The 23,683-nt window shown below is 58.3% G+C and overlaps 1 protein-coding gene across 1 annotated transcript; it reads right to left on the bottom strand.

Annotated features, from left to right (window-relative positions):
• VIL1 (villin 1) lies at positions 1 to 23,683 on the bottom strand. Its single transcript, XM_084892399.1, has 20 exons — positions 23,676 to 23,683; positions 19,791 to 19,875; positions 19,397 to 19,471; positions 17,911 to 18,107; positions 16,667 to 16,775; positions 16,401 to 16,511; positions 14,676 to 14,878; positions 14,506 to 14,584; positions 14,219 to 14,317; positions 13,451 to 13,604; positions 12,574 to 12,674; positions 12,354 to 12,491; positions 11,626 to 11,784; positions 10,474 to 10,653; positions 9,891 to 10,036; positions 9,000 to 9,144; positions 8,414 to 8,602; positions 6,468 to 6,536; positions 5,274 to 5,414; positions 1 to 1,614 (listed from the first exon to the last, which is right to left on the bottom strand). The coding sequence occupies exons 2-20, from the start codon at positions 19,863 to 19,865 to the stop codon at positions 1,501 to 1,503; spliced, it is 2,484 nt and encodes an 827-aa protein (XP_084748525.1). The 5' UTR covers positions 19,866 to 19,875; positions 23,676 to 23,683; the 3' UTR covers positions 1 to 1,500.

The following is a 23,683-nucleotide window of genomic DNA, read 5'->3' as shown; positions in this document are numbered from 1 at the left end:
TCCCCTTTAGCTTATCACCAGAGGGAGGCCTATGTGAAAAGGAAAAACTGTTTCTCTGGGAAAAGTGTAAAACAAAAATTCTTCAGCCCCTGCCATTGCTGACGCACAGCCTGCAGAGGGCTCGGCACTCTGAGAAGGGGAGCTCTGGAACAGTTTAAAGTGGTGCCACACCCCAGGACAGAAATGACGCAACCACCTTTTGTGGTGGTGGTGGTGGTGGTGGTGGTATTTATTTTTGTTTTTAATATATTTTATTGATTTTTTACAGAGAGGAAGGAAGAGGGATAGAGAGCTAGAAACGTTGATGAGAGAAACATCCACCAGCTGCCTCTTGCTCACCCCCTACCGGGGATGTGCCCGCAGCCAACGTACATGCCCTTGACCAGAATTGAACCTCGGACCATTTCGTCCGCAGGCCAATGCTCTATCCACTGAGCTAAACTGGTTTCGGCATGTGGTGGTGGTGGTTTTCATTAAAATAAGTGGCAATGACTATGGTTGGTGCCAGGTGGTACTGATTTATCAGGGGATCACTTTGTAAATTACATAAATGTCTAACCACAATGATGTACACCTGAAACCAATAGAATACTGAATGTAAACTGTAATTGAAAAAAAACATATTTACATGGTTAGAAAGCAGAGTGATGACACTCCAGAGCCCATGATTATAACATTTGATTCCATTTCTTTAAAGCAAGGAGGGGAATTGAGAGTCCCTCATTTCTTTATGCCCTCTCTGTGTGTAAACAAGTAGCATGTAGCATGTAGCTACAGATACCTTCCAAGTAGCATGTAGCTACAGATACCTTTATTATTTGAAATCATTTTAAAAAAAATAATTTTATTGATTTTTTTTTTACAGAGAAGAAGGGAGAGGGATAGAGAGTTAGAAACATCAGTGAGAGAGAAACATTGATCAGCTGCCTCCTGCACACCTCCCACTGGGGATGTGCCCGAAACCAAGGTATATGCCCTTGACCGGAATCAAACCTGGGACCCCTGAGTCCTCAGGCCAACGCTCTGTCACTGAGCCAAACTGGTTAGGGCCATTTCTTCATTTTTTTAAAATTTAAGTTTATTGGGGTGACACTGGTTAATAAGATTATGTGGGTTTCATGTGCACATTTCTGACACATGATCTGTATATTGCACTGTGTGCCCACCACCCAAAGTTAAATCATCTCCCATCACCATATATTTGGTTCTTTTTACCTTGGTACCCTCCCCCCTTTCTCTGGGAACCCAGACACTGTTGTCTGCGTCTATGAGTTTCAGTTTTATTTCCACGTATGAGTGTGATCACATGCAACCACCTTCTTGAGAGCTGAAGTTGGGACCACAGCCGCCTTCTGGAGGCGTCCTTTTGTGGAGGAATAGGTTAGTAAACAGAAGCATGGCCACAGACTGCTGCGCACAGGTACAAGTAAAATGTCTCGATTTGTAAAGGATTAATACCAGGAATAACAGAACAAAACTGCTTCGCAACTGCAAATACTCTTAAAATAGTCCATTGGCTTTCTTAAGGTTTTGTTGCTTCCATTGAGGCAAGGCAGAGAAGGCGGCTGGAGTCATCCCCAAGGCTTTGGTGAAGTCCTCAGGGGACAGGTGCATCTAGAACAGGGACCAGAAAGCAAAGGTCACACTCCCAGGGTTTGCTTCCGTGAGTCATACAGGTGTGGTATAGAAACCAAACGAAGAGCAAAAACGCAATGGTAAATTCAAGAAATGGGATCCCTGAATTGGGAGCGTAATAAAAAGGACGCTGACAAACATGAGATAGATTGAGCTGCTTTTCTTTCCACACGGTCAAGTTCACACCAGCCCTGAACTAAGCAGGACATGACTTAGCTTGGTTAAAGAGTTGCTTCTCTTTCCAGGACTTAGTTTTCCTCTCTGTGAAATGGGAGAAATTTCTCGCTGGCTGGGGTGGCTCATTTGGCTGAGCATCTTCCCATGAGCCAAGAGTTCGCTGGTGTGGACCCCTGTCAGGGCCCATGCGGGGATTTCCCATTTCTGGGGCCATTCCCAGTGGGGGGCGCACAGGAGACGGCCGATTGGTGTTTCTCTCCTAGATGTTTCTACCTCTCAAGAACATTTTCTTAACGGGCGAAATTTCTTAAAGGCCCATTTCCACTTCTTTTTGATGCTTTTATGGAGATGAGAATAATATCGCCTATGAAAAGTCATTGGTCTCCTATTCGTCTGCCTCCTTATCAAACTATGACCCTCCAGCTAGGATTCACTTTTCCGAGCCTTGGGTATCTTCAGCCATAAGATAAGGGGATTTGCCTGACGTGATCTTTGCTCCCGGCTGGTACACTGTTTAAGGCCAGCTGGATACCCTCAAAGCACATTCAAGCCAGAACCCCAAATGAAAGCTGCTATAAAACAGCCCCCTCCAGCGGTCAACTCTGCTTGCTGCCTCAGGCCCCAGGAGGAAGTGGGTGCAGTGAAAGCAGTGGGTCTCTTTTCCATCACGGACACACACACACACTGCTGACTCCGGCAGAGCAGAGATCCCTGGTCGGAACAGCTTGTAAACGCCTGCGGCTGGGTTTCAAGTTCAGGTGGCTCTGACGCCCCAGTTCTCTAGCCTGTCATTAGATTTGCCTCCAGCCACCAGGCTCCTGGGGCACTCCCCACCCCACCGGCAGGGCAGTGCAGTGCCTTGTTTGGGAAGAAGAGAGTAAGTGTGAGTGGCTTGGGCATCAGTGACGAGGGAAGAGCTGCCTACCCCGAGTCTGTCTGTAGCTTCCCTCCCCGCCAGAGCCCTCAGCTGTCTGCAGTGTGCTCGGCCTGTGAGTGGCTTCAGGCGCCCTCTCTGGCCCCCCGGCTGGCCATGCAGCTTGGTGGAGACTTCTGGACTTTGACCTTCGGGCTAATAGCAGAGACTGCCCATCCCAGTGGACTTGTATCTTTCCACCGGCCTGTTCTTGAACCCTGCTATCCTGCCAGCTGATTGCCGGCCTCACCCATGCCCACATCCGCCTCTCGGGGCTTACTCACTGGTGCTCAAACACTTAGATTACAGTCAGGCCCACCGTCCCGCTGCTCGCTGTCACTGGCTCCCCTTCTGAATTCGGAGCAGCCAGAGATCTGCAGACCGCTCCCACCCTCCACTGGGCACTGCACCCACAGCTCTCCCACAAGGAGGCATGCTGCTCCCATGGCAAAACTCAGCCACAGGCAACGGATCGCTTTAAAAGGCCCAAAGACTCCATAGACGGCTGCTACTCCGTTAGGGTGGTGTGGGTTCCACGTGCTTCATTCACAAATTGCAGCCCGGTTAGCCTCCTGTCAATCACTTCATTCAGAATTAGCAGCCCGGTTAGCCTCCTGTCAATCACCGAGTCAGTAACACCGCTGCCCTTCCCTTTGGAAATCCTCTGTGATGCCACCTGAGGTGACGGTAACAGAGGGACTCAGCAGGCCCGGTTCTTGGTCTGTCTTCGCTACTAAGTAGTTACATCACATTAGGCAAGTCCCTTCCCTGCTCTGGCCCTGAGTCTTTTCAGGAGTAAAAGAGCAATGGTGATCACAGCTCACATGTATAAAGCACTTTTTATACACTAGAGGCTGGGCAAGTAGTATTTATAATACAGTTATTATGAATAATACATTGGTATCACCCAGAATTATAGTGAAGACACCCATGGGCTCATCTGGGAGAGAATGCGTGAAGGTGAAGGGCAGGATGTACATGCTCTGGAAACAGTACCCTTCCACATACATCGGGCCCAAACCCCGACCAGACTTGGATATTCTTGGAGAAATCAGGAATCTCTCTTCGGTGGCTGTCCTAATTAATTTGTGAGAGTTCTTTATGGTTTGCTACACACAAGATACATTTTTTTCCTCTCAGCACCCCATCAAGCTAGATTTGCAATCTATCCTGTTTCCCCGAAAATAAGACAGTGTCTTATATTAATTTTTTCTCCCAAAGTTGCGCCAGGTCTTATTTTCAGAGGATGTCTTATCTTTCCATGCGCTAGGTCTTATTTTCGGAGGATGTCTTATTTTCGGGGAAACACGGTATTTTGGATCTTCATGAAGTGGGAGTGAATATTAGAAATGTGTTTTTGGAGCCACACTCTTCCCCCAGGGGACCCATGCAGCTGCAGTGGCAGCGGCCAGCTGGGTGTGCCCCGGCGCCTCTGAACTGCCTGCCCACCGACACGTATCTCAACCCGGATGTCTCCCAGGTGTCCAGACCACAGGGCTGCACTGAGCTCAGTCTGACTCAGGGCTTTTTTGTTTTTATTTTCTATCTCAGAGAATAACACAATCGCCCCCTCTCTCACACAGCCTTTATCCGGTACTTACCAAGTGTCATTAGTTTTATCTCCTATAATTTCTCCAAATCTTCTTCCCTTCACCTTCTCCACTGCTATAATGTAACTACCTATCACATTATGCTAAGCTGCCATCTGCTCTCAGCCTGACTTCCGGTGCTGCTGTTGCCACTTTCCAATGCCTCCTTCACTAAGCTGCCACAGCGGGCTTCTAAAAGTGAAAACCTGACTGCCATGTGCTTGCTTCAACCATGATGTCTACCTTTCACTCTCTTAAAATATATTTTTATTGATTTCAGAGAGGAAGGAGGGGAGAGAGAGAGAGAGAGAGAGAGAGAGAGAGAGAGAGAGAGAGAGAAACAACACTGAGGGAATCATTGATCAGCTGCCTCCTGCACACCGCACACTGGGGATCAAGCCCACAACCTGGGCACGTGTCCTGACCGGGAATCGAACTGTGACCTCTTGGTTCATAGGTCAATGCTTACCTACTGAGCCACGCCCCCCGGCAGCTCCCTTCCGCTATTAGGATGGCACAAAAGGCACTGTTCAGTTCAACCCCTGACCCTGCTGCCAGCTGCCCCACCCCGGTGCTCGCATGTCACCACTCTGGCATGTTGCTCCACTCTGCTCATTCCCTGCCTCTGGGCTTCGTGCACGCTGTTCCCTTCTCCAGGAACAGCCCATTCTGCCTGATAATTCCTGTTCCCTTTCAGAAGGCAGTCTTCTCTGACTAGCCCGGGTTCTTTTTGTAATGCTCCTCACGGCATCTGTCCTCACTGGCATTAAATAATAGTGTGGTCGGGCTCCTTCCTCCCCCACACTGAGATGTCACCTCACATGAGGGCAGAGACCAGGTGTGTTTTGTTCACCTGGTCGTCCCCAGCAGCTGGCCATCGCAGGGTCCAATCTGGGGGTTAATTAGTGCCCAACGAGTGGACAGGCCTCAGCGCTCCCTCCTCCTCCGGTCTGACCCACCTCCTTCCGGCAGGGGTCCACGCCCGCCGGGAGCTGCTCCACCGGCTTGTTCACCAGCTGCTCCAGGGGGAAGACGGGAAGAGGCCCGGAACTGAGGTTGCTGTTGGCATTGAACACGTCCGGCTTAGGGTTTGTGATCTCCTAGAGGAGAAAAGGAAACTGTTACTTTAGCTGGTTTGGGGCTACCTCCATGACCCCACTTCCACCGGCCCACCCACATATACATACACATACACATACACATACACATACACATACACATACACATACACATACACACACACACTAGTAAGCCAAAGCTTGGTGGTGTGTATCCAACCAGAGCCAGTGGTTGAAGATGGCTCTCATTCTAGGACATAGGAGCGTCTCCATGGCTTCCCCCAGATGTCCGAGGTCTGTCTGAGACATTTATGACCCCTCTCTCTTATCTGTTGTGGACTTGTCATCTGGCAAGTCACATAGCCTTGACCTCTCCATCGTTTCCTGCCTGTATTATCAACCTAGTCAGGAGGGTTAATGAACGCCACCGGGCTCTCAGCCTGTGGTGGGGCTGAGGAGCCATATATGTTATCTGCCGATTACGCTGGTGAGCTTGGGAAATCACTCTCGTTCTGGACACATTTCTGCCGTCTCGCTGGCTTTGTGTCATCTGCAAGCCTGTGGACCTCCTAAAGGAGAGGCTTTGCTTTCACATTTCCGGGTCCCAGGCCTCCAGGCTGCACACATCCCTGTGACTAGCCGGAAGATAGGAGGCGCTGCGTATTCCACCTGTAGAGGGGACCGCACGGGCGACGATAGTAGAGAAATAATTTCTCCAGGTGCCATCTGTGAGCTAACTGCGTCACCTTCCCTGGACCCTGTTCAAAAACACGCATGTTCCTGGGTCTCAACACAAGTTCACAAACCAGAATCTTTGGGAGGGAGTGAGACCTTCCAATCTGTAGCTTAATATGCTCCCCTTACCCCCAGATCCCTATCACCCAGCCTCTCGTGCATGACAGACTGAGAGCCATTTCACCGGGGCATGGAGAAGACAGAACAGCTAGAGACAATGAAGTGGAACAGCAGGAGGAACCTCCATGAGGCGTGGGAGGACACGGGGGGAAGGAGAACACGGGACACTGGCATCTTCTCCGGAGCTTTCTTAGCCCCCACAGTCTGACCATGCTCAGATGCCCGCTGCCCCATACTCACATCAGTGATCCAGCCCCAGTCCCCAGAGGTGCCAAGCTCCGCCTTCAGGTCCTCGTAGGATTTGGCGTTCTGCATACAAAACAAGGAACAGATTAGGCATGGCTCTCAGCAGAGGAGACAGAAGACCATTTTCCTCCAAGAGTTGAAGGCTGGCCTACAGCCTGGGGCTGAGAAAGGGGAGAGGGACTGGGCGGGGGCTGGAGGAGGGTCCCTGAGAGAGGAGGTGGGACGATGAGGATGGGCAGGGAAGGTCAGAAAAGGCCCAGCCTGGGGATGGAGGTGGTTGATGACCTTTCCCCGCCCCCAGAGGCCCATGCCAGCAGCCCTTCAAAGCCTTAAGAACCCCGCCTACACTGTAGGTGCTGAAGGACTCAGGGGTCCTGGAAAACTGGGAGGCTCTTCTGAGAGCCTGGAGGGAACCGTGCCACAAAGGAGGGAAGAGAACAGAAGAGACCAAGGCTTCATGAGCCCCATCTCCATGTCCCCAAGACCTGCACCACCCATGACAATGAGCTTCCGTTATGCTGGATGAAGGAATGAATGAATGAATGAATGAGTGAGTGAATGAATGAAGTCTGAGAGCAAAGCCAGCACAGACTTGAGGTGAGGAAAGCCAGCCAGAGTTGTTGACTTGGGATGCTGATGATGTGAATTTAAGAAGTTCTGGCACCTGGATTTGCAACCTGGAGATTTGTCTGACTCCATCCTCAAAACTAAACTCAGTCCACTGAATTTTTTAAAATGTACTTGAGGAAATTAACCAAAGATCATCTGCTGTGCCAACTGAGCACACCCAAAGCCGCCAGGCCAGCAATCATTCTCATCGCCTTCCTTCCCCCGGCGGAAATCTTGGCTGGGTTCCGTCTGAGGCCCCGCCTTCCGCTTGTCAGTGGGGCCAGTTCAGGGAAATCCGGTGGAAGGCTGAGTCCCTGCCTCTCCGGAAGGACCACATGTGTGACCGTTTTGCTTGGAGTTGGTGCCACGAGGACATCTGTCTGCACGTTGGGACGGATGCTGCCTTTCACCTGGCACGAGGCCCACCAGCGCCGTCCCATCGAACTCCCTTGGCCGTGGAAATGTCCTCCTCCTGTGCCTCCGATGGCGCAGCCACTAGGCCGCATGGGGCCGCTGAGCACTGAACGTGTGGCCAGCGAGAAACGGAATCTTTAATGCTGTTCCATCGGAGTTCATTTAAGGAGCCCGCACAGCTCTTACCAATCATGGGGAACAGCTTTGACCTAAAGCTCGTGTGCGAGCAATGGCCTGTCATCAGCCCGAGGTCCCTTCCCCCACCCTTCCCCTCACCCTCACCAGGGGGCTTCGTAACCTCACTGCACCTTACTTCTCCTTCTAAACTCTTATGAAGCTGAAACCGGTGTGGCTCAGTGGATAGAGCGTCGGCCTACGGACTCAAGGGTCCCAGGCTCGATTCCGGTCAAGGGCATGTACCTTGGTTGCAGGCACATCCCCAGTGAGGGGTGTGCAGGAGGCAGCTGATTGATGTTCCTCTCTCATCGATGTTTCTAACTTTCTATCCCTCTCCCTCCCTCTCTGTAAAAAGTCAATAAAATACATATATTTAAAAAAATAAAAAATAAAAATAGCTGAAACCGGTTTGGCTCAGTGGATAGAGCGTCGGACTGCAGACTCAAGGGTCCCGGGTTCAATTCCGCTCAAGGGCATGTACCTAGGTCGCGGGCACATCCCCAGTGGGGGGTGTGCAAGGGGCAACTGATTGATGATTCTCTCTCCTCCTATCTCTATCCCTCTCTCTTCCTCTCTGTAAAAAGTCAATAAAATATATTTTTAAAAAATAAAATAAAATAAATAAACTCTCCATGAATATACCCCATGTCCTCTGTCACCCTGCCCTCAGGAGGCACCGGGAGGAGCCGCCCGGAGGAGGGGGTGCTGGGCCGTTCGGACGGGGCGGGCCGGCCACTCACACTCCATTTGAAGGGGTCCCACGCCAGGAACCAGCCCGTGAAGGTGGGGGGCTCGTGCCCCTGCTTCACCACCACGATGGGGGTCTCGGGGTCCCGGCCGCTGGGGTGGGTCTTGAGGTACTCCTGTACGGTGGTGGCGGCGGCCTTCTTCTCGTCCTCGTTGGCATGCTTCCCGATCCAGAAGAAGACCTGCGGGAGCCGGGCCGTCAGTCCGCCCGTGCCCCCGGCCCAGGGGCTCCGCCAGGCTCGCCCAGGCCCAGCCGACCCACAGAGGAGCCGGGCCTCCGACAGGCACGTCTGGCCCTTGGCTTTGCCTCTGAGGCGGCGGGACAGGTGCTCTCTACGAGGACATTCTGCAAATATGTGGCTTCAGGGCCCACGCCCCTCGACAACACTGCTCTGCCACGTGACATAGATGGGATTTGGGAGAAGACGTCCCACCCAGGGCCCCTCCAGGCCGCCTTCCTCTGTCCTAGGCTCCTGTGTTCCTCACGCCGCCCCCAGGAAGAGCACCCACGGGAGCCGAGGACACGTCAGATCTCCCTGTGCCTCAGGGCGCTGTTTCCCTGCCAGGCCTCCGTCCTACCTGGTCCCAGACGTCGAGCAGAAACACGTCGTCCTCCTCCAGGTCGTCCTGAGTGAAGTCGGGGATCTCCGTGGCCAGGAAGCGCCCGGTCTGGTTGGAGCACTCGAAGAGCCGGGGCGTGAAGGCCGAGTTCTCCTCCTGCAGCCTGCGGGGCAGGGAGAGACGGGGCGGAGGAAGGCGCGGGGAGAAGAATCAGAGCTCCGAGGGAGGGACTCCCACAGGGAGAGCCCGCCTCCGGGGAAACGCTCTCTCCTCTGGTCACGCAAAGGTCCCCCCTCCGCCCACGAGCCTGAGAGGGCCCCCGGGAGACAGTTCCGCTGATCCTCCAGGACACGCGTCCCGGTGGCTCTTCCCTGGTCCTGTGAGGGGGTTCTTCCTGAGACCTTCCTTCTACCCTCCTGCTGCTCCTCCAGCGAGTGAACGGCCTTTTGCTTTTGAACTGGGGGCCATGGATCTTCTTCAGAAAAGCCATTTGAAGGAGGGGGGTTCACAGCTGGTAACCCTCAGCATTCGGGTCCCTCCCGTGTCCACCCCAAGGGCAGGAACCGGGCAGGCTCTGACCTCTTCTTCCCCGAGGGCAAACCTGGAGCCCTTTGGGCTGCCTCCTCTGGCTGTGACCTCCTCTGGCCGTGACCTCCTCCTCTGGCTGTGACCTCCTCTGGCTGTGACCCCCTCTGGCTGTGACCTCCTCTGGCTGTGACCTCTCTTTCCCAGGGAAACACCCCCCCAGGCCCAGGCGAACCGTGTGCGAGCACAGCCCCAGCCCCAGCCCCGTGTCTAAGGGGCTCTGAGAGCGTGGCTGCTCCTGACTCATCTCGTGGCCCTGGGGCCTGGCCCGAGGGGTCCTCAGTCCATGCCCGCTGGAGGCAGGGGGACCCCGCCGTCACTAACCTCTTGGTGTTGGCGTAGGGCGCCTTCCCGCCCAGGGCCATCCAGAAGTTGGCGGGCTCCTGCCCCTCCACCACCACTTGCTTCTCCGTCCGGGAGATGGTGTCAGCCACCATCTTGGCCATCTCCCGCTCGTCTCCGCTGCAGCCCTGGGGGGAGGGGGCTGGATGAACAGGGGAGACATCTCTGGGGCCATGTGACCGCCCCCTCCTCCACATCCACTGATCAGGACCCCGAGCAGGTGCCGATGCAGGGACAGCGCCCCCATTCTCTGTCCTCGGCACTCCGAAGGATGACGGGAGGCGTAGAAGCTTCCCGCACCTTCCAAGCAGGAGAAGGACTGTAAGAGGCTGCGAGTCCTCATTACAGAGGCAGTTGGAGGAGGAGGGACAGGCACAGGGAGAGTGAGAGAGGGCCTACGGCCTAAAGACAGACCAATCCTGGGGTGGCCGGGGTGGCCAGAGGCACACAGTGCGGGACGGACGCGGACAGAGCATGCCCGGGCCCAGCGCTGCGGGGAGGGCCGGGCTGGGGCAGCCGGGCCTGTTCGGCAGAGGACACGGTGCTCTGAGGGGGGCGCACACACCTTCCCGCACCACAGGTAGCAGCAGGACGGGGTCTTGAGGATGAAGACGTCGTTGGAGTTGAGGGAGGAGGCCCGGGCAGGGACCTCGAAGGCCTTGGTGTTGTTGGCGCTGGTTCCTCGGACCTGGAAGAGCCTCGTGGCGGGCGCGGGCTCCGGGTTCTTGTCCCGGGAGGTGCCTCCCTGCAGGTGAGAGGGGAGAGCAGGAGCGGCTTCGTGACGGTGCGGCGCATCAGAGGGACACAGGACGCCGGGAGGAAGAGGTGCTGGGGTGGGGCCTGCCCGCCCCCTGGGTCCGCAGAAACATCACAGGAATCTTTCCGAGACATCTGGGCCCGGCACATCGCCGCTCAGACACCCGCAGTGGCTCCCGCTGCTCACAGGCGAGAAGCCAGCCTTCAGAGGGGCCTTCGGAGGCCCGGCACGAGGAGGGTGCAAGCCGCCTTCTCTGCTCTCTCCGCACCTTCCCGTTCCCCTCGGCCGGGCTCCTCACTGCCCCACAGGCCCGCCTCAGCCTCCGTCCTGCTGTGGCCCCTGCCCTGCGTGCCCGCGTCACAGCTCTGCGGAGCCCGTCAGCTGACCCCAATGTCAAGACTTTTCTCAAACCCCCTTCCCCCTGGGAGCTCCATGCCTCTTCCCAGATCACTGCATCCACATTCCCCTCTGAACTCAACGTGTGTTCCTGGCACTTAACCATGCGGTGCCACCGGCCGTCAGCCCCCTGCCCTCCCAACAAGATGGCAGACAGTATGAGCGCACATTCTCCACACTGGGCTCCGCAGAGGGCTGTGGGCTCAGTGGGCTCTCGGCAAACAGACTGTCGCTTAAATGAATGCAAAGGCTCTCTCTCACTATCCCCGTGCCTGTCACTCTTTTCATTCTGTAGGAAGGCACCGATGCACTTGAACAAGTCCGTGGTTTTGGTAAACCCAGCCAGAATAACTTCCTTTTTTTATATAAAGGACCTGAAGGGTTGAGGTGTAGGGAGAAGCAGTGCTTGCACATACTGCGTGCTCCTCACGTGGATTTTAAAAGCACTGGGTGGTGTCTCCACACCAGTGATGGAGCCTCAGCAGGCCCCTCCTGTGGAGAACAGGCCTCCCCACAGCCGCCCCCTCCCTGGCCGCCCACCCCGCCTCAGGCCCACAGCCACACCTGGTAGACCACCATCTGCCCCTTGAAGATGGACATGAGGTGCAGCGGCTCCTTGCCCATCGGGACGCGGATCTGGACCGGCTCGTTGTTGTACTGCTGGTCCAGGATGACGGCCTGATAGGCCGAGGCGGTGATCTCGTCCGGGCTGGCCTGGCTGCCCTGGGAGGGGCGGGAGGGAAGCGGGGGCGGGAGGAGGTCAAGTCCTCAGTCTGACCCCACTCCTGGCCTCAGCGACAACTCCGTCCCCAATTCCGGCCCCAACCCCACCGTCTTCCCCATCTAACCCCGCCATGTCACAGCCAGCCCAACCTGCCCCTGATCTCAGCCCTGGTCCGCGCCCCACACCCAGCCCTGTCCCAGCCCCAGCCCAGCCTGACCCCCCTGACCCCTCAGCTCTGACCCCGAACTCCCGCTCCTCCTCGCTGAGCCTTTCTCTGGGGAACACCATGGCTGCCACCTCCCTCACCCCCGCATCTCCCTGCGCCCTCACCGCTGGGCACAGACACCCACAGAGCAGGCGAAGGGGGATGCAAGAGGCCGTGAAAACGAGAAGGGAGACTCAGAAGGGAAAACAGAATGAGAAGAGGGTTGCTGTGAACAGGTCCTCAGTGTCGGGATCTCACAGCCAAAGCAGCCCCGTCACTGCAGTCTTCCGCACAGAGGGGCGGCCGCTTGGCCAGGGGGCGGCGGGCAGGGGCTGAGCGGGCCGTCCGGAGGCGGGGGCTGACCTGCCAGATGTACAGCAGGTAGTGCGGCTTCTCCCCGATGAGGTAGGTGTAGAGCAGCAGGTAGCAGTCGCCGCCGTAGAAGTGGCCCAGCCACTTGGGCTCCACGGGCACCAGCTCCAGGTTCTCGATGCGCCACACCTGGGGCCGGAGCCAGGCGGGGTGAGGTCTGGGACCCGCGCCCCGGCTCCCCCAGGCCCGGCGCCCCCTCCCCTCGCCGTACCTGCACCTCCCCGCTCCCGTCGTCCACCAGCCTCTGCTGGGCAGCCACCTGCGGCTGGACGTGCATGGAGGCGGCATCGAACTTCACCTGCTCCACCTTGGCTGGAGGGAAGGGAGTCACGGTGAGGTCCCCGGGGCCCTCACCACAGCCCTGAGGGGTGGCCGTGACTCTTAGACCCATTTTATTTATTTTTACTTTTTAAAAAATATATGTTATTGGTTTTTCACAGAGAGGAAGGGAGAGGGATAGAGAGTTAGAAACATCGATGAGAGAGAAACATCGACCAGCTGCCTCTTACACACCCACTACTGGGGATGTGCCCGCAACCAAGGTACATGCCCTTGACCGGAATCAAACCTGGGACCTTTCAGTCCGCAGGCCAACGCTCTATCCACTGAGCCACACCGGTTTTGGCACTCAGACCCATTTCAGAGATGATGAAACTGAGACCAGAGAGGTTCAGTAGCTTACCCACGGTTGCATATGGCAGAGTGATAATACAGAACCGTTAGCTCCTTGTCCCTAAGAGTCATGCTTCCCCAGGGCACCCCAGGGAGCCGGGAGAGGGGTTACCCTTTGTGTCCTCCCCCAGGTGCCTGGCCCTGAGCTTGCCCTCAGCCAACATTCTCTGGTGGGAGACTGAGCTACTGGCTTCCAGGGAGACCAAGCCCATTCCAAACGAGGGGCAGGTCATTCCCAGCCCCCGTGGGTGACAGCTCCTGAGTGGACCCCCGTGCCCTCCCGTCCCCACACCAGCTGGGGGCACAGACCGGGGGGAAGTGCACAGCGGAGGGCAGCCCGGGAGGAGCGCCGGAGGCAGACCGGAGAGCTCTCCCGGCCCGCTCCCGGCTCCCGCACCCGCCCTGCCGGCCCTCACCCACGGAGCCCACAGTGTGGGTCGTGCCCAGGCCCGAGGTCCGGCTGGGCACCGTCCACTTCTGGAAGAGCTGCTGGAAGACGGCGGACTCGGCCCCGTCGTTCTGCACCTCCACCTGCGTGCTGGGCGGGTATTGCTTGGCCTTGATGAAGTTCTGGGGAGAGAAGGGAGCGGGGCTGTGTCCCTCTCCTCACCCCAGCCCGGTACAAGCCAGAGCCCGGCTCTCACCCCTGGTCCCAACCCGGAGCCAGCCCTAGTCCCAATGCTGACCCTGCTCTGGCCCGACTCCGGTCCAAACCTAAAACTGACACAATCCCAAACCTACCTCTGACCCCCCCAAGGCCAGCCCTGACACCAGATTTGACCCCTCCTCAATTTTAACCCCGGCCGCCAGCTCCATGGTCAGCCTGAACCCAATCCTCAACCCTACGCTGACCCCAAGTCAGTCAGGGTGACTGACTCAGCCCAACAATGACCCCAAACTCTGACTTGGCCCTGCCCCATGCTGACCCATCTTCTCTGTGGGGAGGGCGGCCTCCATTTCTCCTCCTCCCTTTTCTGAACTCAGCTGGAGGTAGGAGCCCACATCCTCAGGAGCCCCCCATGCTGCCTGGTGCTCAGCTCCCTGAGGTGCAGAGAACCCTCCAGATGGCTCCAGAGCAGACGCTCAGACACCAGTGGGGTCAGGCCCGGAGCACCCGCTGGCCGCTACGCTCCAGTCTGACCCTCTCCCCTCTCCCCGCACTCTCTCCCCGACCCCGTGCCCACCAGGGCCTGGTTCATGGCTCCTTTCCGCTCCTCGGCGTTGGCCTTCTTCCCCTTCCACACGTAGATCTTCAGGCCGCCCTGGTCCAGGATGTAGCAGTCCTAGAGGCGGAGAAGAGACCCGGATGAGGCCTGGTGGAGCGCAGTGCTGGGCTGGCACAGAGTCTCCCTCCCACACCCGCCTGGCCCCCTGCCCCCAGCCCTGCCCCCCACCCACCCCACCCCACACTGCTTGCCGGAGGAAGCTTGGGAGCCGGGGCGGTGGGGGGGGGGGTGTCCAGCCCGCTCACCTCGTGCTTGAGCAGGTCTTGCGTGAGTGGCCGCGTGGCGACCTCTCTGACCACCAGCTTCCCCTCCGAGTCGGACACGCTGCGGACGAGGGTACGGCGTAACCCGGGGGCCCCCTCAGCGGCACTCTGCCCCCGGGAGGCCCCCCCGGAGGAGCCCGGCGGGCACTCACTGGTACAGCTTGAGGGCGGCCTTGAGCGCGGGCTCCACCACCGTGTCGGGCACGGCCGCCTTCAGCTCCCTGCGCTTGCCCAGCACGTGCTCCATGACCTCCATCAGCTGCGGGGCCGCCTTCTCGTTCTCCCCGTCCACCACGGCCACGTAGGTCCGCCCGCCCCGCTCCTGGTCCCGGATCTCCTTGGCCAGGGTCGTGCCCTGCGGAGAAGCCCGGTGACCCACGGGAGCCGGCAGGGGCAGGACGAGCCACAGCCCGCCCTGCAGCAGCCCCGAGGGTGGGCACACCCCCTGCGTGTCTCCCTGGAGGGGAGACAGGCAAGGACCCGCGGGGGAAAGGCTGCTCCAGGCGGACATGGTTCGCCTTCACTTCCCACGTGGTTTGAAATTTGTGAGTTTACTTCACGATTTTGGACAAGAGCTGAGCTCTGAAGATCACAGCACTCCGTCCCTTTGCCCCATAGCATGCTCAAACACAGGTGCACACACACACACACACACACACACACACAGAGTCATATACACACACAGCTTCACGTGTGCACACACACATATGCACAAACCCACACACCCAGACAGCACAGTTTCTCCTGTCCTCACACACAGACACACACACACTAGGGTGAACAGTTCACATGTTCACACACACACTCACACACACACACACACTCACACACACACACACACACACACACACACCCCGGCTCGCCCTCCTCAGCCAACATCTACTGTTGTTCAGTTAGGGGCACTGAGTCTCAGGCCCCTCTCCCTCCCTCCAAGGCGCTCTCACCCACCCCACATTTCTGTCTCCATCTCGGCTCCCCGCTCTCCCGTATTTACCCAGCTCCCTAAGAGCCCCATGGTAAGACGTCCAAACTGGACTCTGCATTTTCTTCCCAAACCCGTGGCTCCCTGATCTTTCCCGTCTCAGGAAGCGGGTCCCAGGCCAGCCTGTACTGGTGATTGCTCAGCACAGTGTGATTCTCCCTCTCGCTTCAGCCCGCTCACAACCCACAGTCTAACGGACTCCACCTCCCCAGCCAAGGAGCCGGCACCCGCCCTACTCCTCACCCGATGGACAGAGGGCTCCCTGGGCCCCTGGGCCCCTTCGTCCCTGGGTCACTCAGAGGTCAGGTGGCCTTCACCAGCCCCCCTGGCACCGAGGACTGATGCCAACCCTCTCACACAGCCTTCTGACCACATGCCACGCCTCTATGAGACAAGCTCGCCCGTCTCCCAGCTCCCCGAACCCCGTCTCAGGCTCTCACTGCCCAGGCAGCCCCCCAGCCCCAGCCGTTTCTCTCCTGCCCAAGGGCCTTCTCCTCCCCACCCTCAGGAGCCCCCAGGAGCTCTCCCAGAATTCCCAGCTGTGCACCCCACCCTCCACTCCTCCATTATCCCGTTCATGTCCATCCTCCACTGGATGCTCAGCTGGAGGCCAAAGCCAGGGCAGGGCTCTGCTCCCTTCATTCACCACCGGATCCCAAACGCTTGGCACCGGATGTGCCCACACAGCGGGTACCCATTCAATCTCGGGGGATTCGCCACAGGTGCACACACTGTGCCGACTCCAGCAGGCATACCTGTCCCCAAACACATGGAGACTCAGCTCCACCGTCACACACCGCCCCGGAGAGCAGGCCTGGGGAGAGGCAGGCAGCGGGGCAGCGGAAGCCTGGGGGGGCGGGGTGCCGGTGTGCAGGGCAGGTGGGGGCAGGCTCACCCTGAGCCTCTCCATATGGTTGCTCTCCGGCCCGTTCCACTGGACGATGAGCTTGCCGAGGTCCAGGAGGAAGACGTCCCCGCGGTTGAAGCTCTTCCAGGACATCTCCACCTGGAGAGCCACGGGGAGAGGGAGACCCCACTCGGACCCCCGTCACCCGTCACCGCTTCCCCATCGCCCCCCAGACCCTCGTCCTTCCCGGCCCCTGCCCGCCGCCCCGATGGGAGGGGCCAGGAGGCCACGCCCGGGCTCTGGCGCATGCCCACCTCTGCGGCCACCACGTTCCGCTTGCCCTTCACGTGCAGCAGCCGCCGGACGTCGCTGGAGTTGGTCTCCACGTGCTTCATGCCCGAGGCCACGCCCCCTTTCCGGATCCTGGGGAGAGAGGTGAGCTGACCCCGAGTGGGCTGGACGGGTGGCCGGAGGTCTGGCTACAGCAGGCCCCTGAGGCCGGGGCTGCTGAATGCCGGAGGCACCGCAGGGGCGAGCTTGGAGGAGACACTCGCTCTCAGGGGCATGCGCGTAGGTCCGTGCGCTGCCCGCAGGGGCGCGACCCTGGCAGTGAGGCCTCCTGGAAGTGTGCTCCCTAGACCGCTCCATCCCGCCCTAGCCTCCCCCGCTGGGAGCCCTCCGAAGACAGGGCATGGCCATGGGAAGGGCAGCACAGGGCTCTGAGGGCAGGGGCTGAAGAGAAGGAAAAGAGGGTAGTTTCCATGGACTGAACTGTGTCCCCTCCCAACCTCACATGCTGAGGCCCAGACCCCCAGAGACGGGACTGCTGGGAGGTCGCAGATGTGGAGGAGGCTTTGATGACGTCTTGGGGTTAGTGCCCTTATAGGAAGAGGCAGAGTTCAATTCCAGTCAAGGACACATGCCCGGGTGGTGGGCTCGAAATAGGGGCCGTGCAGGCAGCAATCAGTGGTTCTCTCTCATCACTCATGTTTCTATCTCCCTTTCCCTGAAATCAATAAAAATATGCATCTTTTTTTAAAGTGCCAGCTCAGATGACCAAGTGAGTGAACGCTGCTGTCAGTGTGGGAAGGAGGGGGCAGTGAGACCAAAGGGAGGGGTGGGGACTGCGGCTAACTGGAGAACGCCCGGCCTGTCACTGCAGACCAGTGACAACCTGGTTCCTGACCACGTGTTTCCATGGGAAAAGTCCAGAGCCTGGAATGCGAGCTTTTAGGGTAAAGCTCACTCTGCTTTAGAGAAAGGAGCAGTCATTTGCCAGCTGGTCGGTTCGAGGGGAGACTTGACGCGACTCCCTGAAGGCTGGTTTACAAACATTCCCGGCACACAGAGTTACAGAGCTTCAGAACGGCATGTGGGCAGCCAGGACAGCATGTGCAAGGACAGGCAGCAGCAGTGGGGGGGGGGGGGGGGAGGAAACAGACCACCCTCACGGGCTCCCCCACAGCCTCAGGCTCCCTTCCCAGCGCCAGCCTGTCCCCCAGCCGCAGGGGCGCCTCCCCGCCCCGGCCCGCTCCCCAGCCCGCCGCGCCCTCCGTACACAAGGCCCTTCTTGAAGTAGCCGCGGAAGGCCTCGCTCTCGTTGCCCTGGACCTCCCGGTGCTGCACGGCCCGGCCCTTCAGGAAGTCGTCCATCTGGGTGGTGTAGATGGCCGCCGCCCCCTGCTCATCCTGGGACGAGGCCTGGCCGATCCAGTAGTGGATGTCGTAGGACAGGTTGCTGCCCGTCTTGTGGATCTGGGGAGAGGGGGTGTCCGATGTGCCCGAGATCCTGGGCTCCCACCGTGCTCCCCGCCTCCCTGCTCTGCACGGGGGCCCGGCCCACGCGGCCTGGGCCGCAGAGGAGCCCGGGCTGTGGCTCCGGATCTTCCTCTGACTCCGGGGCCAGCGCTCCCCTCTGGGCCTTGCTCGCCCCCTCTGGGAAAGAGCGGAGCCGGACTAGCAGCCTTCCCCACGCTGTGCATGGACTGGCTGCGGTCCACGGTGATGAGGTGACAGACAAGCACATGTCCGTATGAAGTGACTATACCAATATTTCACAGCCGCTTTCTGTGTGGGACATGGGACACCACTTTCCACTGCGGCGATGGTATAGAGTTATATTTTTAAATCAATGCATTTAACTTTTAAAGGTGTGTTATATGCCCGGTTGGTGTGGCTCAGCAGATGAGCAACGACCCAGGAACCAAGAGGCTGCTGGTCAGGGCACATGCTCAGGTTGTGGGCTTGATCCCCAGGAGCGGGTGTGCAGGAGGCGGCTGGTCAATGCTGTTCTTCTCTCATTGATGTTTCCGTCTCTCTATCCCTCTCCCTCTCTCTAAATAAAAGATATGTATTTTTAAAAAAGTTTTGAGAAACAATAGAAATGCATTAATAGTACAGGTAGTAGCCGAAACCGGTTTGGCTCAGTGGATAGAAAGTTCTGAAAGGTCTGAAAGGTCCCAGGGTCGATTCCGGTCAAGGGCATGTACCTTGGTTGCGGGCACATCCCCAGTGGGGGGTGTGCAGGAGGCAGCTGGTCAATGTTCTCTCTCATCAATGTTTCTAGCTCTCTATCCCTTTCTCTTCTTCTCTGTAAAAAAATCAATTATATATATATATATATATATATATATATATATATATATATATATATATATATTTTTTTTTTTTTTTTTTTTTTTTTTTTTAATAGTACAGGTAATAGCAGGATGTGGCCAAAACCAAGAAGGTGATATGAAGACGGTTGTGAATTTGGGAAATGTGGCCTCAAGGAGGGTGACATCCCACTTGCTCAGAAGGTCCTCGGGACTATGAATCCACAGAAGGTCCCCGGAGCTGGCAGCTCCGGGGCCTGAGGGCAGGCAGAACCTTACAGCTCCGAGCCTCAGAGCTGCCGCTGCGCTGGGCCATGGGCACGTCTGGTGGGAACGGCCTGGGGCTACCCCCAGGCCAGCGCCCGCCGCTGCCCGAGCCTCAGGCTTCCTCCCTGGACCCACAGAGGGCTCTGCTCTCTGTCCAGCCCTCACCCACCCGCCCCTACTCACCGCAAGGAGCACGTAGCAGTCCCCATCGAAGAAGCTGCCGAAGCTGCTGGGCGGAACGGGCACCATCTGCATGGCCTGGGGAGAGAGGGAGGTCAGAGGGGCCACTCGGACCCGGACCACTGGGACCCGGGCGTCCTCTACCCTCAGCACAGGAGTGGGAGAGGCAGAGAGCTAGCAGGAGGAGGCCATGGCAAAGCTGATGAGGAGAAGGGATGTGAGGGGGGAGGGGAAAGGAGCAGGAGGAGAGGCCGATGCCCAAGGATGGGGGAGGGGGCACTTGGAGGCTGGCACGGGGGCTACCCCCCAGCAGGGGAGGGTTGGAGGACAGGAAGCATAATCCCCCACCTTTTCCTCCCTCCATCCTCTCCCCCGCCCACCCCCAGGCAGGCCTCACCTCAATCCTCCATATCTTCACCCCAGGGGTGGTGACGTTGAGGGAGCCTTTGACTTGGGCGCTCAGCTTGGTCATGGTGATGAGCCTGAGGGGGGAGACATGTGAGAGAAGGACTGGGGAGCTGGGAGCGCTGGGCGTTCAGGCGCTGCTCTCCCAGCCCAGCCCCCAGAGGTCCCCCTGCCACTCCCCGTGCCAGGAGGCCAGGGACCTGAGGGGAGCGGGCCTGGGGGAGATGAGGCTTGGCTCCCTGCTCTGGGCCCTGATTGGCTGAGGGCTCAGACCCACGTCTCCTTTTTTTCCTGAGACCCGTTTCTCATCTTGTCACTCTCCCCCTCCAACGCCTGACCCCCTGTCACTTTCTGAACAAAGCCCGCCCCTTAGCCTACCCCGCAAGGTCCTTCTAGCCCCCAACCATTTCCTTCTTGAGATTTTTCATCAAAGATTGGTTTTTAAAAACCATAGAGTTGTGTGTGTGTGGTTTTTTTTAAAGAAAGGAAAGAATAACAAGGGCTGAAAAGCGTATGCACCAAAAGAATTGACTAAACAGGTGTTCAAACAAATGCTGGTACATGGAGCCCACAGAAGTCTTATTCACAATGGCCCCGAGCACAAACATCCCGAGCGTTCACCGGCAGGTGAATGGATGCACAGAAGGCCGCATATTCCCACAGCGGAGTACTATTCAGCACAGAAGGTACGGCACATGCTATAACATAGATAAACCTCGAATACATTCTGTTTAGAGAAAGAAGCCAGACACAGAAGGCTTGTGTGATATGACTCCGTTTATACGAAACACTCAGACGAGGCGAATCTGGGGAGACGGTATGGTTTTCAGGGGCCGTGGGGAGCGGAAAACTGGGAACCGCTGCTATTGGGCGTGGAGTTTCCAACTGGGATGTTGAAAAACTCCGGAGTTAGACAGAGGGTGCCGGCTGTGCGATGCTGTGACTGTGCTGAACGCCACCAAACTGTACGCTTTGAGGTGGTTAGAATGGCAAGCCTTGTGTTGTGTGTTTTACCACAATAAAAAAGTGTACACAGCCGTTTCCTCTTCCTCCCAGCACCCCAAGCACCCCTCCGTCACGGTTCTCCTGGCCCCCAAGGTGCAGACTCCAGGGGTGGGGTCAGGGTGTTTCTTCAGGGCTGATCCCCTCCCCATGCAGCACTTCCTGCGTGGGTGGACAGATCGATGTGTGCGGGTGGCTGAGGGGATGGATGGACGGATGCGTGGATGGATGGATGAATGAGTGAATGAAGAATGAATGAATGGCAGAATGAGCTCTCCCCTGTGAGCCGCCTTCCACCTGCTCGCCCGGGAGACACCGCCCCTTCCCACGCTCTTTCTCGGTATCCTTTATGGCGCTTTCGGTTTCGACTTGTAACTGTGTTCTCCGCCTCAGCTGCTCCTCAGATACCGACTCTCCGTGGGCAAGCCACTTCCCAGGGACCCTGACTGCATTGGGGGGGTGCGGCCCGGCACGGGTGCTCTGTTTTCTGCCTTTTGAGAGGCGAGGCATGGGTGCTTCCTAAACGCCCCGGTGGGCCGAAACCGGTGTGGCTCAGCGGATAGAGCGTCGGCCTGCGGACTGAAGGGTCCCAGATTCCATTCCGGTCAAGGGCATGTCCCTTGGTTGTGGGCACATCTCCAGTAGGGGGTGTGCAGGAGGCAGCTGGTTGATGTTTCTCTCTCATCGATGTTTCTAGCTCTCTATCTCTCTCCCTTCCTCTCTGTAAAAAATCAATAAAATATCAATATATTAAAAACAAACAAAACAAAACAAAAATCTCCCCGGTGGTTCTGTGTGAACCAGGGCGGAGAACCTGGTCCCCAGGCCCCAGTGGTCCTCGTCCCTGGCTCTCTGCCCTCCTGCCGAGCCCCCCACCCAGCCTGGCACAGTCACCCTCTGAGAGCGCTCCGAGAACGGATGCGTAAGGAACGAGAGACTGGGGTGCCCCGCAGGTCCAGCCTCGACATGACAGCCTGCACTCTATCTAATCTCTGCACCTTGACTCTGAGTCACCTCTGGGGACGATGACCTGGCCTTTTACTGCTCAGAAACTCCCTCTTCTGAGCCCTGAGGGGTGACCCCTCGCCCTGCACTCTGGAGTCTGGGGCGAGGTCTCCTGGCCCCGCTGCCCTCCAGCAGATCGGGGCCACCCGCAGACAGCCGGCACAGAGCTGGTGCCCGGCTCCTGCCTGACGTCCTGCGGGCCCCGGCCCCTCCGTGAGTCCAACCCACAGGGACCCCTGGCTCAGCAGAACCGATGCGGGGGCAAAGGAAGAGAATGTTCGTTTTACTTCAATCACCACCTTTGTCGACATCCCCTTTTCTCCCTCCCCTCTGACGCCAGCTGTATGAACTGGGCCTGCTCGTCATCTAAGTAGGGAGGGGAGGGTCGATGAGATGGTCTCTGAAGTCCCACCGGGGACCCGCTCTGATGCTGGGAGTAAACAGCAGGAGGAGCAGAGGGTGGACACGAGGAGGCACTTCCTGTCCATCAGAGAGGAGCTCCAGGTTAGCAGGACTTGGAAAAGCTCCCGAGAGAGAGATCAGGACTGGGGGACGCCTCCTCATGGCCGGGGTGGGCAAGAGGGTTATGGAGAGGCCCCCATGTTGCTCCTCCCTCTCCCCTCCTGTCCCCTTTACTGACAGCCCTCCCCGCCTGTCTGCACTTGGCTAAGACGGAGACATTCTTCTGGACTTCATTTAGGTCTCCCTTCTCCCGGGGGACTTTCTCAGGATCCTCAGGCCGGGGTAGGGCCCCCCGTGTGGGGCGCCAAAGCACCTGGACCGATGGCAGGCTTGTCCCCTGACCACCTGGTGATGGAACGGCCTGTCTGTAAGCCTGAGGTCCTTTAGGCCGAGGACCCCAGCTCCCAGCATAGGGCAGGTGCTCAGCAAGTCGCTGGAAGGCTGAGCTGTGGGGTGGAAGGGGACTGATGCTCTTGGGGCCTCGGAGGGAGTTAGGGTCCCTGTCTGGACAGGTCCCGTCTCTCCTTTCTTCCCTGCTGCCCTATTGTCCTCAGAGTCCGGGCCCTGAGAGCCTGGGATGCTGTCACAGCTCTTAGTCCTCATCACGCGGTCCGAGCTGGACGGAGATGTGGCCGTCCCCAGAACAAGGGCACCCGCTGGCCTCCCCGGGCCGTAGCCACAGAGGGATGGCCTGGCCCCGGGCCCCGCCTCCAGCCTCTGCCCCCCCCTCCCCCCCCCCGCCCTGAGGTGCCTGGGCAGCTTCCTGGGGAGGGGCGGTCAGCAGGTCCCAGCCCCCTCGTCTGCACCGCCCTGCCTTCGCTCCCCTTTCAGCTGACGGGGACCAGAGCGGCTGGTGAGTCCAGGGGACCATGGGCCCCGGTGGACGGGAGGTGGGGCAGATCGTGGGCCAACGCCAGGCACCAGTCCCCGCCTCTGCCCATTCCATCCCCGATGGCTGCTGATCTCACCCCAGGACCCGAGAAACAGGAGTCCTGAGACGCCAGGAGTGTCGGGGGAAGGGTGGCACAGAGAGAAACCACTTCCCATGGCAGAGAAATGGGTGAGGAGGTGAGGGAGCGGAGGAGGGAGGGCAGGGAGTCCTGGCTAGCTCAGGGCTGTCAGAACTTTAATTCCCAGAGTCCCGCACCTCTGGGTTCTCCTCCGGGCCGGCCAGGGGATGGCTGGCACCTGCAGTGAGGCGCGGCCAGCGGCGGGCAGGGTCCAGGTGGAGCCCGCACAGGTCTTCCTGGGAAGCCACGGGAGCCCGGCTCACGGCTCTCCCCGGACTCCAGGGCGCCCGGCCTCGCCCTCAGGAGGCCCCATGTTGCCGGAGAGAAGTGAGGGGCCCTGTGCCCTCCCTCCCTCGCCCACCACTGAGGGCCCCGCGTGTCCCGGCCGGTCCCCTTACCTGCGGGA

Source organism: Pipistrellus hanaki (genome assembly GCF_964339955.1).
Source record: "Pipistrellus hanaki genome assembly, chromosome: 8".
In the NCBI taxonomy this organism is placed as follows: Eukaryota; Metazoa; Chordata; class Mammalia; order Chiroptera; family Vespertilionidae; genus Pipistrellus; species Pipistrellus hanaki.
This window is presented reverse-complemented; position numbering and strand designations above follow the sequence as displayed.